This window comes from Diabrotica undecimpunctata, chromosome 7 (genome assembly GCF_040954645.1).
Source record: "Diabrotica undecimpunctata isolate CICGRU chromosome 7, icDiaUnde3, whole genome shotgun sequence".
In the NCBI taxonomy this organism is placed as follows: domain Eukaryota; kingdom Metazoa; phylum Arthropoda; class Insecta; order Coleoptera; family Chrysomelidae; genus Diabrotica; species Diabrotica undecimpunctata.
In genome coordinates, this window is record NC_092809.1 from 77,346,721 (window position 1) to 77,368,112 (window position 21,392).

General features: G+C 33.1%; 1 protein-coding gene across 3 annotated transcripts in view; it reads left to right on the forward strand.

Moving 5' to 3' along the window:
- Positions 1 to 3,583: 3,583 nt before the first annotated feature.
- The window catches only part of LOC140445510 (histone acetyltransferase KAT2A-like), a 65,311-nt gene continuing 47,502 nt past the window's right edge, over positions 3,584 to 21,392 (forward strand). Inside the window, exons 1-7 of one of the 3 annotated variants that reach the window (XM_072537575.1) lie at positions 3,584 to 3,687; positions 3,803 to 3,849; positions 4,401 to 4,705; positions 6,059 to 6,152; positions 6,523 to 6,668; positions 7,383 to 7,654; positions 12,001 to 12,305. In XM_072537575.1, the coding sequence (XP_072393676.1) occupies positions 4,490 to 4,705; positions 6,059 to 6,152; positions 6,523 to 6,668; positions 7,383 to 7,654; positions 12,001 to 12,305 (1,033 nt within the window). In that variant the 5' untranslated portion in view covers positions 3,584 to 3,687; positions 3,803 to 3,849; positions 4,401 to 4,489. Of the gene's footprint in view, positions 3,850 to 4,388; positions 4,706 to 6,058; positions 6,153 to 6,522; positions 6,669 to 7,382; positions 7,655 to 12,000; positions 12,306 to 21,392 lie in introns of all 3 variants that reach the window. The other 2 variants (XM_072537576.1, XM_072537573.1) reach the window with 2 other exon arrangements.

Sequence of the window (21,392 nt, forward strand, 5' to 3'; positions counted from 1 at the left end):
CTGTCAAAAAAATCAATACTCAGAGAACCGAACAGAAGCCTCGGAATTGGACGGATACACAGATGACGAACCACGCAAGAAAAAGGACAAAGAGACCAAATAATCTACGAATTGGCACTTGGAACATCGCATCGTGGAACAAACGGGAACAGGAAGTTGTGTAGGAATTGGAGCTCCATAAAATTGATATATGTGCCCTGAACGAAACAAAAAAGAAAGGGAAAGGAAGTGCCAATAGAAACAAATTTATATTCCTGTACAGCGGAGTAGATAAAAGCAAACGAGCTCAGACAGGAGTAGGCCTCTTAATACACAATAAATATAGTAACAATATTCAAGAAATAAGATACATCAACGAACACATGATGCTGGTTTGCCTTAAACTTCACCAGACGATACTTAATATTATCCACGTATATGCACCGAATAACAGCAAAACAAGGGAGACAAAGATGCTTTTTATGGACAGCTCCAAGATCTACTGGACACCACAATAGCCGGTAGTAAAACAATAAAGCGCCAGAGTAGGCAACATACCTGTGGTTGGAGTTACTCAAAGATTTACCGAAGAAACGCTCAACGACAACGGAAAAAGATTTCTAGAACTTTGTTTAATGAATAACCTCCGAATTAACAACACATACTTTGACCACCCAATACAAGATAAAATCACCTGGTCAGATACAAGAGGACGTAACTCTATGATTAACTACATTATAACAAACAGACAAATACACCCCAAGAATATAATAGATGTGCGCTAATATCTTTCGCCAATGTAGGATTCGACCATGGCCTGGTACTAGGAAAAATAAATATAGCAATCACCACACAAGGCAAGCGAAATACAAAAATAAAAGAAAAGTTAAACATAGAAAGCTTAGAAGAAGAAGGGACACAAAACTTGTATAGAAACAGACTAACAGAAAAGCTAAACAGCCATAACCTAGAGACTAAAAAGAATATAGAAGAAACCTGGAAAATTATTAAAAAATATATCCTACAAGCAGCGGAAGAAGCTTTAGGTAAAAGAAAAGTTAACAGAAATGAACGGGAATACAAAACACCATGGTACGACGAAAGGGTAAAAACACTAGCAAATGAAAAGAAACAAGCTTTCCTAACATACAAAGGAGTGAAGACACCGGAGGCACGAGAAGACTACGTGAGAATCAGGAATGGAGTAAACCAAGAAATAGATAACATCAAAAAAGAACACTGGGAGAAATTTACCAAAGATATGGAATACGACCTCTATGAATCCCAGAAAAAGGTGTGTAAGATGATAAGGAGACAAAAAACAGAAATGAATGAATTTGTACGCATAGATAACATTACGGAGGAACAATGGACTGAGCATTTCACGAAATTATATTGAGAAGGAGAAGAGAACAGAGAAATAATCATTAACAAAACTCACGATAGAGTACTAATATCAGAAGAAGAGCTACAAGAACGAATAAAAAAATTTAAAAACAGAAAAGCACCTGGTCCTGATAAGATAAACAATGAACTGCTAAAATATGGAGCAACAACACTAAGCAAATGGCTCCTAAAATTATTCGTCGATATAATAAATACCGAAGTAGTACCAGCGGAATGGAAGGAGAGTCTCCTGCTACCGATACTTAAAAAGGGAGACTCATGGCAGATGAACAACAAGGCTTCCGGAAGAACCGCAGCACGATAGACGCAATTTTTATTATCAGACAAATAATAGAGAAGTCTATTGAATATGGAAAACCAGCATACATGTGCTTTGTAGATTTAAAAAGTGCTTTTAACAGGGTGAAGCGAAATGACATCTTAAATTTATTACAAGCTGAACAAATAGACCATCAGATAATAAGGACAATTAATGAAATTAACAAGAACAACAAGACCAGAGTTATAATGCCAACAGGGGAAACAGAATGCATAGAACTAAAAGGAGGAATCCGCCAAGGAGACTCGCTCAGCCCATTGTTATTCAATATGGTGATGAATCAAATTATTCACGAAGTAAGAAAACGACACGGATACCACATGGGAGCGCATAAAATCACGATACTATGCTATGCCGATGATGCAGTACTAATTGCTGATAACGAATATAACCTACAAAGGCAGCTCCACACCTTCAATATCACAGCAAACAAACTTAATATGAGAATATCAGTAGAAAAAACTAAATGTATAGTGATCAGTAAAGAGCCGCGTAGATGCAAACTAGAAATAGACGGCAAAATTGTAGAACAAGTAATGAAATTCAATTACCTAGGAGTAGAGATCACTAGTGACAGGGATATAAGAACACAGACCACAAGGCAAGCATCAAAAGCGGCAAGAGTAAGTGGTTGCCTCCGAGAAACCATATGGAGAAACAAATATCTGACCACGGAAAGCAAAATGAAAGTATACAAGACAACAGTAAGACCAATCCTAACATATGCAGCGGAGACAAGGACCGATACAAGAAAGACGAAAGAACAAATCAACAATATCGAAATGAAAGAATTAAGATCAATAGCGGGCATATCATTAAGAGACAGACAAACCAACAGAAGTATACGCGAACAATGCAAAATTCAAAATATTAACAGGTGGATAAAAACAAGAAAAAAAAAACTGGAACGAACATGTAAACCGAATGGGACCAGATAGATTAGCGAACATCTGTAAAAACAACAAGCCGTATAGCAGAAGACCAATTGGAAGGCCGCCAAAAAGGTGGAAAGATAATGTACAGTCAACAATGACTGAAACAGAATAAGAGGCAGACAAACAGGAGTAATCCTAGTCGCGCGAAGAAGAAGAAGAAGTATTTTCTATTATAAGCACACAAGAATGAAGAAGCACCTGTTGGACATGAAAGCCAGATAAACCCGCCTCATGACCTGGAAGATGACGATGAAGGAGCAAATGGACAACCAGTAGCAGTAAAATGGATGTTGTGGCAGCAAGTTCAAGTTGTGTTAGGAAAAAAGCGAGAAAGGAACTGAGTGTCGTAGAAGACGACACATCTTCAGATGATTTAAATGAAAGTATCCCACCCCTAGATGACTGGACTGATGAGGAATAATTCTATACTTTTCGAAATAATTCGATAAATAAGTTTGGTTAGTAAAATTATTACTCGCATGTTTATTAAAATACGGAAGAAGAAAATTTAACTTATAATCAAGCGATTCCTATAAAATAACTTTATTTTATAAATATTGTATAGTCGATTCACTGGGCTTGTGATTATTTTGACAGGGTCATTGTCACATTGTCAGAAACATACAACATAAAAATCCCTACCATTCATTGTTAATCAAAAATTTTTAATAGTTAAAATAAACTTAAAAAGAAGAATAATCATCAATAATGGAAGTGTATATTCATTAATTTTCATTATTAACTTTCTATTTGTAAATGCTAATCTATAAACGACTATAAAATTCCTAAAATAAACATGTATTATATTAATCGGTGCAGTTTTATTCTGTTGATATATTGCATAGTAAATCTTACTAAATAAGAAAATTCTTAATGATCAGCTATCCATAATCCATATTTTAAACTGCATACTGAAAAATAACAGGAACGAATCTCACACAAACTTAACTTAAAAATTACATCTCTAGCACAGGGTTTAACTTAAAACTTAACTATTGTACTTAGTTTGACACATCGACCCACATGAAATGAAAAAGTTGTTAAAATGTAATATAAAGTTTTATTTATTTTAAAATTATTTATAAAGTTGTTGCATCTAGAATACATTGTACGATATTAATATTTTTATATTCTATTTGGGAAGAATAATACATTGTTTTAGGTTATGTTTTCGTTTAGCAGCTGATAATCATAGGAGCTATTCTGAAGGTAAATATATTTTTATATTTATTGGTCTTAGAAACTAGTGAGAGACCAAAATACTATTTTTTCTTAATTTTAATATACTGCCTGTTTGCATCTAATAATCACCTTATTCTGTCTATTTATTTTTTAATTGCTAGGGAACATTTTTCTGAAGCACTACTCAAATATTATTTTGCCTTTATACTGACCGTGGGCACTAACCCCTTGTGCTGGAACTCTTTAGTGTTTCATTCTATTTGGAGCTAACTAGGAAGTGCCTTTTACCTAAATATATTTTTACTTTGAAGAAGTATTCCTTCTTGTCTTCTTGCTAATACTTTAAAGAATGTGTTAGTATAGTCTTCTTTAATTTAATCCACAGTATGTGCATGTTTACATAATAAATTGGCTAATCTACTAAAAGGTTGTTGGTAAAATCTGCATAAATTGTGTGTTTTTTTAAATATATGCAAGCCACATAATGTTAGCCTAATTGCAGAACTGATAAAACATTTAGCAAGTAAATAATTTTCTTGTTAATGCCTTTTAAATTAATATTATAGTTTATTGCATAGCTTTCGTTGATGACATCTAAGTTCACATTTCCATCATCCTATTGGACATTTTTCCCATCCTGACTATATAGTATTTTAAAAAAAGCAACATGTCAGAGCAGTCTGTTGAGAACATAGATGGATCTGCAAGCAATTCAAGTGAACATGCAACTCATGGACAAAAAAGTATTACAAATCAAACCAAGTCAGAGACGAATGCTTCCCCTTTAAACAACCTTCAGAGAATTCAACAGAAGAAGCAAGCAGTAGTTTCTTTGCCTTACAATAAGAAATTGTTAAAGTTGGCTGTGTATTCTAAATGTCAGGTAATTTTAGGTTTTATATAAAGTTGCTTGGTGGTGGAAGAATAATTAATATTAAATATATAATTTAATATTAATATAAGCTTATACACACACACTTGTAAAAGTTGAAATTGAATTAAATATAATACAATCATGCTATATTTTTAAGATATTCAATTATACTTGACATTAAAGGATATTAAAATTTAATATTTATGTTCCAAAAGGCCTACAGGTGCTAGATATACAGGGATGAGTGCCTTAAGAACCGGCAAAATAACGCAAAAGATAGAAAACATAATACGTTGTGAAATAAAAAGAGATGAAAGTAGTAGAGGTGAGAAATTATAAACCTCTAATTTACTTTACATTACATTAGAATTATCGAAAATTTCCCACCTTTAGACGTTAACTTATGAGCTGGTTGACTTCAGTCATAGTAATACGTATCACGTAATGTAAGTAAAAACAGTTTAAGTAGGAGTATTTTTTTATCCAAAATTAAACTATTGATCAATACTAAACTATAATTACTATGATTTGAGACGTTGCATACACTCTTCTCAATACAGAATTATCATAGCTTGTTATTCTGTATTCGTCAACACAGAATTAATTATCAAATTACTACTAATTAAACTGTTTATTTACATTTGCTTTATTACCTTCAATCAGTTTTTACTTTATGCGAAATTTAAAAAATGTTAATGTTCGACGTCATACTTGTAATATTATGACTGAAGTCAACTAGCTCATAAGCTAATGTCTAAAGGTGGGAAACTATCGATAGTCCTAATATAAAGTAATGTAAATTAGAGGTTTCTATCGATAATTTCCCAACTCTACTACTTTCATGTCTTTTTATTTCACAACGTATTATGTTTTCTATCTTTTGCGTTATTTTGCCGGTTCTTAAGGCACTCATCACTGCATACTATGTTCCTTAGAACCTAGATTTCTTTTTGAGTGAAACTGATGTAGACAAAAATATTTCAGAATATAGCATGAAACAGTCTAGTAGGTCAAATGACACCTTTCAAATTTACCATATTCTTTAATTTTCCATAATATGTATTAAAAATGTATATATTTTAGAGCAATAGATCTTTTTTATTTTTAGCCATTTGGTTTCACATTTTGGTTAAGTAAGGGAATCCACATTCTAATGTCATGATAAAATTTTTTTTAACGATGTTACAGAACAACGAACTTTTATTAGCGTCGCAGAGACAAGCTGTTGTCTAAATAGCTTTTATTAACACAAATATATGATTTTTATCTTTAATACATTCTATATATTTTAACAGAACAAAATTTAAACTTATAGTGCCAAGAGAATCACTGTTGGAATTAAAACATATTCATAATTTTTAGGCAGAAAAATGTGATTGTATAGGATGGAAGAGAGTTGAAAGTAATCAGCAAAATCCCACTTTTACAGATCCCTGCAGATGTGAGCATCTACTAGGTAATTATTTTGTAGAAGCGAATAAAAATCTAATAGTCATACCTTCTTTAATAACCCTTTCAGCTCCAGTAACACATATGCGCATCCAAATATGACTATAGATTAGTGCTTTCAACAGTAAGCGCTCTTTGTGTATATTATATATTCATACGAAATTATTTTTGCAATGAAGCAATGCAGTTGAGGTTTTTTAATTTTGATCAGAGCTGAAAGGGTTAAAGAATTTGTGGGTGAATTATCTACTTAAATTTCAGTGTTTTCAACATTCTAATATCATTGCTTTCTTATAATACAGAATTTGTTCATTTAATTTCTCTATTCTTTTTTGATATGTTCCATCAGAGCCTTAGGCTTTTTTTTTTTTTTTTAGAAATGCACATATCCCATTTAGTTGATAAACCCGAGCAAGAGTTAAATAGACTTCTGAGTATGGCTGTGGACATGGACAATATGTATACAGCCATGAGCACAGAAAAAAATCCAGAAACTAACAAAGTATATTTATATTTATTTAGGGTAAGTATATAAATATATTTGAATATAATATCTAATCTGCAAGATTCTTTCTTTTTAAGCTTTTAATATTCAGAGCCCTACAGCACAGCAAGTCTAGGGAAAGATAGTAATACATATATAATTTGCATTTCAGTATCATTTCAGTAAGGCTTAGTTTTTTATTATATATTTTTTTATTCATATTAATTCATTATTTTGTTAACATTCCTATGGTATTATTAGTTTGTTATCGACCTTTTTCCCGACGACCTATTATCTAGAGTCTGGAAAACCCTCTATGATATTGCTCTGATGTCATTTAATTGTAGAATTGCCAGAAAAAAATGAATAAGACCCAAAAGAAAATTTGTTTCAAAATGTTTAGTTATTTTCATTTTCAATTTCATTTTCAAGGGTGGAGAACCCACAAACTTGAACTTAAGCTTATACTTACCCTCCCAACACATAAAAAAAAATAAATTCGCCTACTCTAAGAAATGCACACTAAGGCATAAACAATGTAACATTTCAATACATTAGGTACAAGGAAAAGATTAAGATTTAAGAGTATAAAGTAAAGATAAAGGACGAGTTGGAATGTTTGAACCCACTATAGTATAGATTTTTACAACAAATCTATTTCAATATGAAACGTGTATATTTTAAACATTGTATGGTTATTAAACGTCTGCTTCACTTTGTAAAGTAAATTTTAAATTAAATAACGATTTTTAGCTTTTAAGAAAATGTGTGTTAACATTAGACAAGCCCGTTGTAGAGGGACCTTTGGGCCAACCGCCTTTCCAAAAGCCTAGCATTCACAAAGCAGTAACAAATTTATTGATATATAAGTTTTCACATATTGGTCAGCAGGAATTAAAGACTATGTACGAATTAGTAAAAATTCTGTTTCACTGCCTAAATACTTGGGATTTTCCTAGTCCAAGCAGTCAGAAGCATATTGTTAACCAGGAAGAAGCTATGAAGTACAAAATAGAATATACAAGGTATATGTTTAATGATTTGATAACATTACTAGTTTTATTCAATTTGAGTGTTTGTGTATGTTACAGTAAACGCCCATTGTGATGAAGTTGCATTCATTTATGGAGTATCTACAAAGTTTCAGTATATGCCCACCTTTTATATTGTTATTTTTGACTTGTCATTTAAATATTTGGTTTATACTGCAAGGGGCATATAATGAGAGCCGTAATGTCACAAAAATTGATGCAGTATATTTAATTTTTATACTGGATGATTTAAGTGACTACAGTGATTTTGAAAGGTAGAGGGAAGCACTGTTGAGATTTTGGTGTTTCTGCGATTACTTTCAGACACCAACTTGCTTGCTAAATATATTAATCGATTTTTTAAAGTAAGCTGTTTACATATTAAAAATGTTTTCGTTTCATGCATATCGCCGTTCCAGTAAATATGGATGTAACTGTTAGAGTACTGGTAACAGTAAAGTATTATAATACAGTTGTCCCTTAATAATCCGACAGATATGGGAAGGGGTGTCGGATTACCAAAAGTGTCCGGATGACCGAAAGTGATTATGTATTTGGCATTGTTTTGCTAGCAGTTCTTCTTCTTAGGGTGCCTGTCCGTTCCGAACGTTGGCGATCATTCTGGCTATGATGACTTTGTTGGTTGCTATACAGAATAGCTGTGTTGAGGTCTTTCTATACCATGCTCTCAGGCTAGCAAGCCAGGATATTCTTCGTCCTGGGGCCCTTTTTCCTTCAATTTTACCTTGCAAAATGCATTGGAGTAGCTCGTATCTGCCTTGTTTTCTCATTATATGTCCCAGCTTAGGGCCCTTCACGATGTTGACCAAATCCGCGCTTGTGTTCATCCTCCGCAGTACTTCTTCATTGATGACTTCATGGACCGTCTCTCCATGGTATCTTCAGGATCCTTCTGTATAATCATAGCTCAAAAGCCTGAAGTTTTGATAGAGTTTCCGCCTTCAATGTCCACGTTTCTACTCCGTACAGAAGCACTGAGTACATATTACATTTAAGGAGCCTTATTTTTGTTTCTAGGGTGAGGTCATGGCTCTTGAACACAGAGCTCATAGTCAAGAATGCACTTTTTGCCTTTCCGATGCGACATTTAATCTCTTGGGTATTGTCCCACGACTCGTTGATTATAGTTAACAAGTAGTTGTATTGTGAGACACGTTCAATTCTCATTTGGTTCACATAACACTTTAGTCTTTTTTGTTCTATATATGTTAGTTTGTCTGTTTCTATTGATGTTCTTTGCTTTATTTCGTCATGATTTCTTATATCCATTCTTGTTACTCTGCAGCATCTTCGCAGGCATTCCATCTCTGTTGCTACTATCTTACTGCTGTTTTTCTTGTTTATAATCCAATTTTCAGTCCCATATGTAATAATACTTCGCACTAATGTTTTATAAATCTGTTTTTTTGTCTTCATATTTAGGTGTCTATCCCCCACACTGAGTTAAGTTGTCTGATTGCTGTTCTTGTTTGTACTAATCTTTGCTTAATTTCTTACTCTGTTGTTGCCTTTTTCTTGATTATAAACCCCAAGTATTTGAATTTATCCTTTCCTTTGATTGGTACGTTGTCGTCAATCTGTAGATCTTCTATGTCTTCTTCACTTGTAGATAGGTACTCTGTTTCCGCGAGGTTAATATCTAGGCCAGTCTTGGTATATTCTTCTTGTAGTTTGTTCATCATGTAACTGAGATCTTCTTGGTCTTGTGCAATCACTACTTGATCGTCTACAAAGCTTAACGTATATAGGTAGGTATTCGTTTCGTACCGGTACTCCCATGCCTTCGCATTTTCTTTTCCACGTAGTTGAGGCTTTCTCTAAGTATATTTTGAATAGCATATAACATATAACAACCCTGCAGGAGCTCTTTAGGGTTCAAATTGAAATTTAATGCAAATCGAAATTTAATGTACATACAGTGTGTGAATAATAACATTATATGTTTTCCTCAAGTGCCATCTCCTCGGCGGAGGTCGGCAATCATCATAGCTATTCGGACTTTTGAGACGACTGCTTTGAAAAGTTCATTTGATGTACGTACCACTCTCTCAGGTTGCGCAGCCATGACATTCTACGCCTCCCTATGCTTCTCTTTCCTTGGATCTTTTCCTGCATAATCAGTTGGAGCAAGGTGTATTTCTCTCCACGAGTAATATGTCCAAAATATTCCAATTTTCTTGTTTTAATTGTATTTAAAATTTCTATTTCTTTATTCATCCTTCTCAGAACCTCTTTGTTTGTGACGTGTTCTGTCCACGATATTTTCAGAATTCTTCTACACACCCACAGCTCGAATGATTCCAGTTTTTTTCATTGATGTCGCATTCAAGGTCCAAGATTTCATTCCATAAAACAAAGTCGAAAAAACATAGCACCTCGCCAACCTAACTCTTAGTTCCAATTATAAATCCCTTGTACATAGCACTCATCTCATTTTTTTGAAATTTGCTCTTGCCTTTTCTATTCTGATTTTGATCTCCTGAATGTAATCATTTGTAGAGTTAATCATTGTTCCCAGATATGCATATTTGTCCACTTGTTCGACGTTGGTTCCGTTTATTAGAAGATGCTCGTTATTTCTTTGAGGTTTCGATATTCTCATAAATTTCGTCTTCTTGACATTCATTGTTAGACCGTACTCTTTTCCATACTCCGCTATTCTGGTCATCAGTCTCTGAAGATCTTCAATATTTTCGGCTAAGATCACAGTGTCGTCCGCATATCTAATGTTGTTAATGGGAACTCCATTTACCTTTACTCCAGGTATTTCACCCTCAAGAGCGTTTTTCAGGATCTCTTCGGAGTAGGCATTAAAAAGAATTGGCGACAATACGCATACCTGTCTCACTCCACGTCTAATTTCAATTTCTTCTGACAGCTGTTCGTTAACACGTACTTTTGCTCGCTGTTTATAATATAAATTTGATATGATCCTGATATGATAAACATGATAATATAACATAAATCTTTGATTTTCTTTTGCTTTTTCTTATTTAGACAATCAAATCACAAAAATCAAAATTTTTGGGTCACGTGTTCATCAGATTCTGTCATTTCTTTTTTTATTTCTCCATCTGTTAAGTCAGCATTTAGATTGTCATCTAAAATGCACTCTTGTAAAGCTTCCCTTGATTCTGATGAATTAGTCATATCGTTGCAAATTTAAAGGGCAGCATCTAGTACAACTTGCACAGGTTGTTCATTGGATTCTTTGTTAACTTCTATTGGAAGGAGTGAGTTGTTAGGCCAAATATTTTTCGACGATTTCATCAGTGTAGTAGGCTTGACTTGCTTTCAGGCAAACGCAGCATTAATAATCGCATTTTTGATGTAAAGTTTTTCATAATTGAAGTGATGTCAGCATTAGGTTGACTTACTGAACTTGTGCTCACCATTAAACTGAACTTTCTAAACAAATTAAATAAAAGTTTGGCACTACGTATCATCATCATCATCATTGGCTCCACAACCCATGGTGGATCTTGGCCTGCTCAAGGATAAGTCTCCATTCTCTCCTATTCTTCTCCTTGGCTTTCCAGTTTCGTAATCCCAACATTCTCAAGTCTTCCTCCACCTGATCCTTAAATCGTGCTCTGGGTCTGCCTCTCCTTCTCACTCCATCTATTCTTTGGTTATAAATATGTTTTGGCGGCTCCTATCTCATTTATTCTCTCTGCACTACGCACTACTGTATCTAAAAACACTATCGAACCGAACTGCTCACGGAAAACACACGAAATAAAGCATCCGGTAAGAATGAAATTCATGTCGCGACAGGTTTCAGTATAAGCAGACACGGCGGCAACCTTGACGGAATGCTCGTTTTCTCCTATCCCTAATTCCAGGGATATTCTCCTTAAATCTAGATACAGTTCTACCACTTTTTTCCAGAAATCTTTTGACGAACATTCTCAAATCCATTGCGCCTAATAGATATCCCTTATCTGCTAATGGGCATCCCCAATACACTGATAGTTGATTTCTTTAGTTAAATATGTATAAACAAAAAAAAATTGTTGAAACCAGAAACTGATCATTTTATAGGAGGAACTATTAAAAGTAGAGGTGGTAACTATTGACTTGAACAGTTTCAGAATCTCAACAATTCCAAGAGTGCTGGGTGCTTAATTATTAATCAGAATTACGATGAAAGTAACATAATATAGTAGATGTAATAATGGCACAGTAAACAGTCTAGATATTCTGTTCTTGCCATACTTTTAACCATTTTTATTCGCGATATTTGAATACTAACTGATCTGGTGTACATAGAACCAGCAGTTATTGAAACATTAATTAAAATATTCCATGCATTTTAGGTGGTTAGTTTTTTGTTATGTCCCCACCTTCTGTGATTCGTTACAACATTTTGATACTACAATGGTATTTGGAAGAACATTATTGCGAGCAGTGTTCAAATACATACGCAAACAAATAATGGACCAGTTTTACAAGGAAAGAGACACAATGCCTCCTGAAAGGAGACAACTTTTACTCACTAACTTTCCCCCGTTTTTAAACCAATTAGATGAAGAGATCTATGCAGCACATTCGCCTATCTGGGATCCAGAATTTAAAGCTACTTCTTTGCATTTTCAGTCACTGCTTGACTCTAGATTAAAAGGTAAGTTCTCTACTTTAATATATGTATACATTTTTTATTTTTTTTTTCTCGTTAGAAAGAGTTAATGATGTGATATCCCAACAGAATATGCTCTATTCGCGTAACTCAACTTCCAACTGGCAGTAAATTACTATAATAATTAATTTTGTATACGTATATATATATATATATATATATATATATATATATATATATATATATATATATATAGAGAGAGAGAGAGAGAGAGAGAGAAAAGAAAAAAGAAAAGAAATTTAATCTTTGCAGATTAGTTAAATAGTAAACTCTTAAATATTGGGGAATTCTGCAAGAAAGACTCTAATGTGTATCAATTGTTTCACCGAACGTTTTCGCCAAAGAGAATTAATTTGGCTTCTTCAGGGCTGAAAGAGAATAAATTATAATTAGCTACCATATATTATCTATTAAAACATTATTGATCTTACCGTAACTTAGAATTGTAGAGTTAGAATATTAAAAAACTTAGCTAGTAACATAGTGGTGTTGTTTGTTACTATGTGCAAAAAAAGTTTTTTTTGTAAGGTTTGAAATGTATGGTAGCTTTGAACTTGACACGTAAAGGCTTACCCAAGGTTAATCGAAAAACCCAATGTAACTACATTTAAAAGGAGGTAATTCTTTGAATTGTCGGCAATAACTAAATTTTTGATTTTTAGATAGTTTAAAAGTGAGGTTCTGTTTTAGCCAGAACGCAAGCGCTGACAACTTCATTGTTCTTATGAATCTTTATGTCGTTAAGGTTCATTGGTAAAAAACGAATGAATTTAAATCCCAGTATAGGGAAATATTATTTTGATTTACTTGATTTAATTATATTATATTGTTCATGTATTATTGCATCTTATTGAGATGTATCTAAGAAAAGCAAGGGAATGTTATATATTTTTTTGTGTTAATGAAAATTAATTATAAAGGTATGTTAGTTGTTAATGGATATATCAGTCAAGTTAGTTATCTGTGATATAGTATTGTTCTTGGTATCTGATTTAAGTAACAAGTGGTATATATCGCTTAGATTCTTGATGTCACTCTTAACATTAATGGAGAAATCGTTAAGGAAAATATAAGACATTTCAATGAACTCTCTTTTAGATTTATTGTTCTCACGGTGGAGAATTGTGGTGTTAGTATAGTCCATGAGATGACCAGTGGAATGGACATGTTTGGCTAATGCACAACGGTCAGGGTGAAGTCGAGAATCACTTTTGTGTAGTGTAATACGTGATTTCAATAATTGAGATGTTTGACCGATGTAGGAATTGTTGCAAGAGAGACATGGAATGTTGTAGACAATATTACTAAGCCTATCTATGGGAGTCTTATCTTTTATCTTAGAATAAAGATTATTAATTGTTAGGGCTGATCTACAAGCCACATTAAGTTTAATGTTGTTATTATTATTGCCAAAGCTATTTTCAACACTTTTCAGAATCCTTGTTAACCCCGGAGTGATATCTCTGAAATATGGTAGTGAAAAATATTTGTTTATAGGAGTATTCGAGACTGGGTTCCCACTTAAGACATCAGGATCAGCATTGTTAGTCGCGAAGGAAGGTGTAATATCTTCGTCATGGATAGTATTAAACAAAATCTTATTAACTAATGGTGTTGGATAAGCGTTTGAAATAAAAAGTTTCTGTAGGATTTGTAGGTTTTTTGTATGAAATGAAGGATCTGATAGTTTTGTTACTCTATTTTTCATCTGTTTGATTAAGTTGACTTTGGTAGAATTGTTATGGTATGAGTTGTAGTTAAGGTATCTACCAGAATGGGTCGGTTTTTGATACCAATCTATTTTGATGTTGTTGGTTTCCCTGATCATCCTTATGTCGAGAAAGGGGACGGACCAATTACCATCTTCCCTCTCTATAGTGAACTGGATGTAGGGGTCATAACCATTAAAACTATCTAATAGTTCATCTACCTTGTCATTGGGTATAGCCAAAATGATATCATCAACATATTTTTTAATAAATGGAATATTAAAGGATAGTAAAGGAATGACTGAGTCTAATACATAATCCATAACGTAAGTTGCAATGATAGGAGAAATCTTAGCTCCCATAGGGGTACCGAAAGTTTGTTGATAGAATTTATCATTAAATGAGAAGTAAGTGTTGTTAAATAGAAATTCGACGATGCTGATGAATCTGTCGTAAGACATGGAACAACAATCTCTAATACGGTCCCAGTTGATCTCTATTGATGTCAAACATATTCCTAGATGAACATTGCTGAATAAGGATACAACGTCAAGGCTAACGAGGACATAATTTGATGGTAGTATGTAGCCATTATATTTATTTACCATCTCAAATGAATCTTTAATGTAATATTGACTTTCATAATTATATGCATTAGTAAGTATGTCTGTAACAAAAGCTGAGATATTTTCAGTGGGTGTTCCAATGGAAGCTACTATGGGAAGAACCGATAGTGTTGGTTTGTGGATTTTTGGCAGAGCATAAAACTTTGCAATGTTCCCATTATATGTTGTTAGTTTTTTCTTTGTGTTACGGTCAATCTCATTGGAAGAGGCTAAGGATGCGATTAATGTATTGCATTTCCTTTGCAGAGAAGAAGTGGGATTGGATGTAAGTGAAACATAAGATCTATCATTATCTATAAGAGAAGAACACAGTTGTAAGTAGTGAGTTCTTTCTAAGATGACTGTAACATTACCTTTGTCTGCTTTTGTCACTAAGAGCTCAGGATTATATTTAAGAAATTTTTTAGTTTTAGTATATAATTATGAAAAAAAGTATTAGATGATTTAGAAGTATTCAAAATGTGATTAGTGATAATGTTAGTGGTTCTTGATCGGATTAAGTTTTGTTCTAATTCAGATGGCAATGAAGAAATTATGTATTCTAAGTCTGCTAAAAGTGTTTTTACTTGAAAATCTTTTCCTAACTTAGGTTCGATGCTAAATTTATTTCCTAATGCCAAGAAACCTAAAATATCATCAGGAATAGTTGTGGTAGATAAATTTTTAATCCATTTTGGATCAGTTTTAAGAACAGATTTACAACAGGACTGATATAGTGAGTTAATTTTTTTGATATTATCTGATTTAATTGAATAAAATATTTTATTATATCTAATAGATTGAATATGTGAAAATTGCATCCAATCATATTCCGAGGTTGATCTAATGATTTCGGTTTTTTGTTCAGTGAGTGATTTTTCTAACTGTTTGAGAACTCTATGATTGGTTGCAATCTCAACATTTAAAAGTTTGCTATCTAACCTGATAATTTGTTGACATCCCTGCAATTGCCAGAAACCATTTCTGTGAATATAGTTTTGAACAGAGGAGGTGGCATGAACAATGTGTTTTGGTGTTATACCTTTAGAACGACATGACAATAAAAAAAGTCTCCGATTCCTTTCTTTTGCTAGTCTGACATTAGTTTTTTGGTAATCCTTGAGCAACCTCAACGCCTCAGCACCATAATTAACCCGTATGTTGTTATAGAACCCCATGTTCCTCTAAAAAGAAAAGAAATTTAATCTTTGCAGATTAGTTAAATAGTAAACTCTTAAATATTGGGGAATTCTGCAAGAAAGACTCTAATGTGTATCAATTGTTTCGCCGAACGTTTTCGCCAAAGAGAATTCATTTGGCTTCTTCAGGGCTGAAAGAGAATAAATTATAATTAGCTACCATATATTATCTATTAAAACATTATTGATCTTACCGTAACTTAGAATTGTAGAGTTAGAATATTAAAAAACTTAGCTAGTAACATAGTGGTGTTTTTTGTTATATATATATATAAGCGGGGATCCTACAGCTTCTGCCGCTTCCCGCATTTCGATCGCCATCTTCCTCTATCTCTCCAGGTGTCTTCATCAATTGCTCTATCTTTCATGGTTTCCATAACACCTTGTATCCAAGACTTGGCTGGTCTTCCTCGTTTCCTTCTATTACTTGGATTGTATTCCATAGCTCTTTTTGGCCATCTGTTGTCGTCCATCCTCTGTACGTGTCCATACCATATTAACTGTCTAGTTTCTATTCTTTCAGAAGTTGTATGTACTCTATCTGTTTTTCTTCTAATTTCAGAATTAGGTATACGTTCTACTCTTGATATACGGCAAGCTCTTCTTAGGTAGTCCATTTCAACCGTGTCAACTGTTTTTTGTTACTATGTGCAAAAAAAGTTTTTTTTTGTAAGGTTTGAAATGTATGGTAGCTTTGAACTTGACACGTAAAGGCTTACCCAAGGTTAATCGAAAAACCCAATGTAACTACATTTAAAAGGAGGTAATTCTTTGAATTGTCGGCAATAACTAAATTTTTGATTTTTAGATAGTTTAAAAGTGAGGTTCTGTTTTAGCCAGAACGCAAGCGCTGACAACTTCATTGTTCTTATGAATCTTTATGTCGTTAAGGTTCATTGGTAAAAAACGAATGAATTTAAATCCCATTATAGGGAAATATTATTTTGATTTACTTGATTTAATTATATTATATTGTTCATGTATTATTGCATCTTATTGAGATGTATCTAAGAAAAGCAAGGGAATGTTATATATTTTTTTGTGTTAATGAAAATTAATTATAAAGGTATGTTAGTTGTTAATGGATATATCAGTCAAGTTAGTTATCTGTGATATAGTATTGTTCTTGGTATCTGATTTAAGTAACAAGTGGTATATATCGCTTAGATTCTTGATGTCACTCTTAACATTAATGGAGAAATCGTTAAGGAAAATATAAGACATTTCAATGAACTCTCTTTTAGATTTATTGTTCTCACGGTGGAGAATTGTGGTGTTAGTATAGTCCATGAGATGACCAGTGGAATGGACATGTTTGGCTAATGCACAACGGTCAGGGTGAAGTCGAGAATCACTTTTGTGTAGTGTAATACGTGATTTCAATAATTGAGATGTTTGACCGATGAGGAATTGTTGCAAGAGAGACATGGAATGTTGTACACAATATTACTAAGCCTATCTATGGGAGTCTTATCTTTTATCTTAGAATAAAGATTATTAATTGTTAGGGCTGATCTACAAGCCACATTAAGTTTAATGTTGTTGTTATTATTGCCAAAGCTATTTTCAACACTTTTCAGAATCCTTGTTAACCCCGGAGTGATATCTCTGAAATATGGTAGTGAAAAATATTTGTTTATTTGAGTATTCGAGACTGGGTTCCCACTTAAGACATCAGGATCAGCATTGTTAGTCGCGAAGGAAGGTGTAATATCTTCGTCATGGATAGTATTAAACAAAATCTTATTAACTAATGGTGTTGGATAAATGTTTGAAATAAAAAGTTTCTGTAGGATTTGTAGGTTTTTTGTATGAAATGAAGGATCTGATAGTTTTGTTACTCTATTTTTCATCTGTTTGATTAAGTTGACTTTGGTAGAATTGTTATGGTATGAGTTGTAGTTAAGGTATCTACCAGAATGGGTCGGTTTTTGATACCAATCTATTTTGATGTTGTTGGTTTCCCTGATCATCCTTATGTCGAGAAAGGGGACGGACCAATTACCATCTTCCCTCTCTATAGTGAACTGGATGTAGGGGTCATAACCATTAAAACTATCTAATAGTTCATCTACCTTGTCATTGGGTATAGCCAAAATGATATCATCAACATATTTTTTAATAAATGGAATATTAAAGGATAGTAAAGGAATGACTGAGTCTAATACATAATCCATAACGTAAGTTGCAATGATAGGAGAAATCTTAGCTCCCATAGGGGTACCGAAAGTTTGTTGATAGAATTTATCATTAAATGAGAAGGGTCGAATTTCTATTTAACAACACTTACTTCTCATTTAATGATAAATTCTATCAACAAACTTTCGGTACCCCTATGGGAGCTAAGATTTCTCCTATCATTGCAACTTACGTTATGGATTATGTATTAGACTCAGTCATTCCTTTACTATTCTTTAATATTCCATTTATTAAAAAATATGTTGATGATATCATTTTGGCTATACCCAATGACAAGGTAGATGAACTATTAGATAGTTTTAATGGTTATGACCCCTACATCCAGTTCACTATAGAGAGGGAAGATGGTAATTGGTCCGTCCCCTTTCTCGACATAAGGATGATCAGGGAAACCAACAACATCAAAATAGATTGGTATCAAAAACCGACCCATTCTGGTAGATACCTTAACTACAACTCATACCATAACAATTCTACCAAAGTCAACTTAATCAAACAGATGAAAAATAGAGTAACAAAACTATCAGATCCTTCATTTCATATAAAAAACCTACAAATCCTACAGAAACTTTTTATTTCAAACGCTTATCCAACACCATTAGTTAATAAGATTTTGTTTAATACTATCCATGACGAAGATATTACACCTTCCTTCGCGACTAACAATGCTGATCCTGATGTCTTAAGTGGGAACCCAGTCTCGAATACTCCTATAAACAAATATTTTTCACTACCATATTTTAGAGATATCACTCCGGGGTTAACAAGGATTCTGAAAAGTGTTGAAAATAGCTTTGGCAATAATAATAACAACATTAAACTTAATGTGGCTTGTAGATCAGCCCTAACAATTAATAATCTTTATTCTAAGATAAAAGATAAGACTCCCATAGATAGGCTTAGTAATATTGTCTACAACATTCCATGTCTCTCTTGCAACAATTCCTACATCGGTCAAACATCTCAATTATTGAAATCACGTATTACACTACACAAAAGTGATTCTCGACTTCACCCTGACCGTTGTGCATTAGCCAAACATGTCCATTCCACTGGTCATCTCATGGACTATACTAACACCACAATTCTCCACCGTGAGAACAATAAATCTAAAAGAGAGTTCATTGAAATGTCTTATATTTTCCTTAACGATTTCTCCATTAATGTTAAGAGTGACATCAAGAATCTAAGCGATATATACCACTTGTTACTTAAATCAGATACCAAGAACAATACTATATCACAGATAACTAACTTGACTGATATATCCATTAACAACTAACATACCTTTATAATTAATTTTCATTAACACAAAAAAATATATAACATTCCCTTGCTTTTCTTAGATACATCTCAATAAGATGCAATAATACATGAACAATATAATATAATTAAATCAAGTAAATCAAAATAATATTTCCCTATACTGGGATTTAAATTCATTCGTTTTTTATCAATGAACCTTAACGACATAAAGATTCATAAGAACAATGAAGTTGTCAGCGCTTGCGTTCTGGCTAAAACAGAACCTCACTTTTAAACTATCTAAAAATCAAAAATTTATTTATTGCCGACAATTCAAAGAATTACCTCCTTTTAAATGTAGTTACATTGGGTTTTTCGATTAACCTTGGGTAAGCCTTTACGTGTCAAGTTCAAAGCTACCATACATTTCAAACCTTACAAAAAAAAACTTTTTTTGCACATAGTAACAAAAAACACCACTATGTTACTAGCTAAGTTTTTTAATATTCTAACTCTACAATTCTAAGTTACGGTAAGATCAATAATGTTTTAATAGATAATATATGGTAGCTAATTATAATTTATTCTCTTTCAGCCCTGAAGAAGCCAAATGAATTCTCTTTGGCGAAAACGTTCGGCGAAACAATTGATACACATTAGAGTCTTTCTTGCAGATTTCCCCAATATTTAAGAGTTTACTATATATATAATTATATATATATATATATATATATATATATATATATATATATATATATATATATATATATATATGTATATATATATATATATATATATATATATATATATATATATATATATATATATATATATATATATATATATATATATAAAAGGGGGTTGAGGTTAATTGGCGAAAATTGGCGAAATATAATGAACTGTTGAACAGAGTACACTTGGCTTTCAATCAGTTGTATACCCAATTAACCTCAACCCCCCTTTTTCATCTACCAGATCAGCTGTTATTTTAGAGGATATATATATATATATATATATATATATATATATATATATATATATATGTTAGTTTTGATATTTCCGCGGGAGCTGTATGTTATATCAATGGTATTCCTGGTTTGACTCCGCGTTAAATGTTGTTGGTTTTGATAAAAACCATTTTGACGACGTTTCTTTAGAACGGTGTAGGGACGAAAAGGTAATTCCTAAAAGCATGAAACTAAGTTTTCACAAAAAGAACCAGAAAACCAAAAACATCTTAAGACGGGCTAGTTTAGCACTGATTAGAGAATCTATCCATGGCACCAGACGAGAAATCGATCAGATAAACTCGAGATTATTAAAACTTCACCTGATTCTTGGCAACACATTACATCCGGTACTATGGAACATATTAGATACGCTCAGCAACTTTCGAGCAGAGACAAACGCCGACTTAACAAAAACAAAACAAATTAAGAAGTTCGAGAGACTATCATTAGAACAACAACCGAGAGAAACGCCACAACAAGATACCTGTAAACTGGTTTATAATTTTTCGAACTCCACACTAGATGAAGCCACAAAGAGTGTTCTTTCGAAAGGTTTTAATTTCGCAGTAGCTCCTGCACGCATACCGATTGAAAATATTATATGCGAAGTGGAAAGTTCAATAACCAATATACCATCCGACACGGCCGAGACTATACGCCAAGACGTGTCACGCATATTACGAACAGCTAAACCGCCAAAACGAAACTTAACACACGAGGAAAAAGAGGCATTAAATTCATTGCGCAAAAATAAAGAAATCATTGTACTTCCAGCTGATAAAGGCAATGCTACGGTGGTTATGAATGTCACAGACTACGACCAAAAGATGAAAGATACTCTAGACGATCCATCATACGAGAAGATATCGACTGACCCGACAACATATCTAGAAAAAACAACAAAAGCAAAAATACAAACATCCAATATTAATAAAGAACATCATTTTCAACTTATTCCACGGGAAAAATCATCGAGATGTCCAAAACTGTACGGTCTACCAAAAGTTCACAAGGATGGATTACCACTACGACCAATAGTGAGCTCCATCGGATCACCGTTACAACTACTGGCAAGGTTCCTGGCTGAAAAGCTACAGCCTTACGC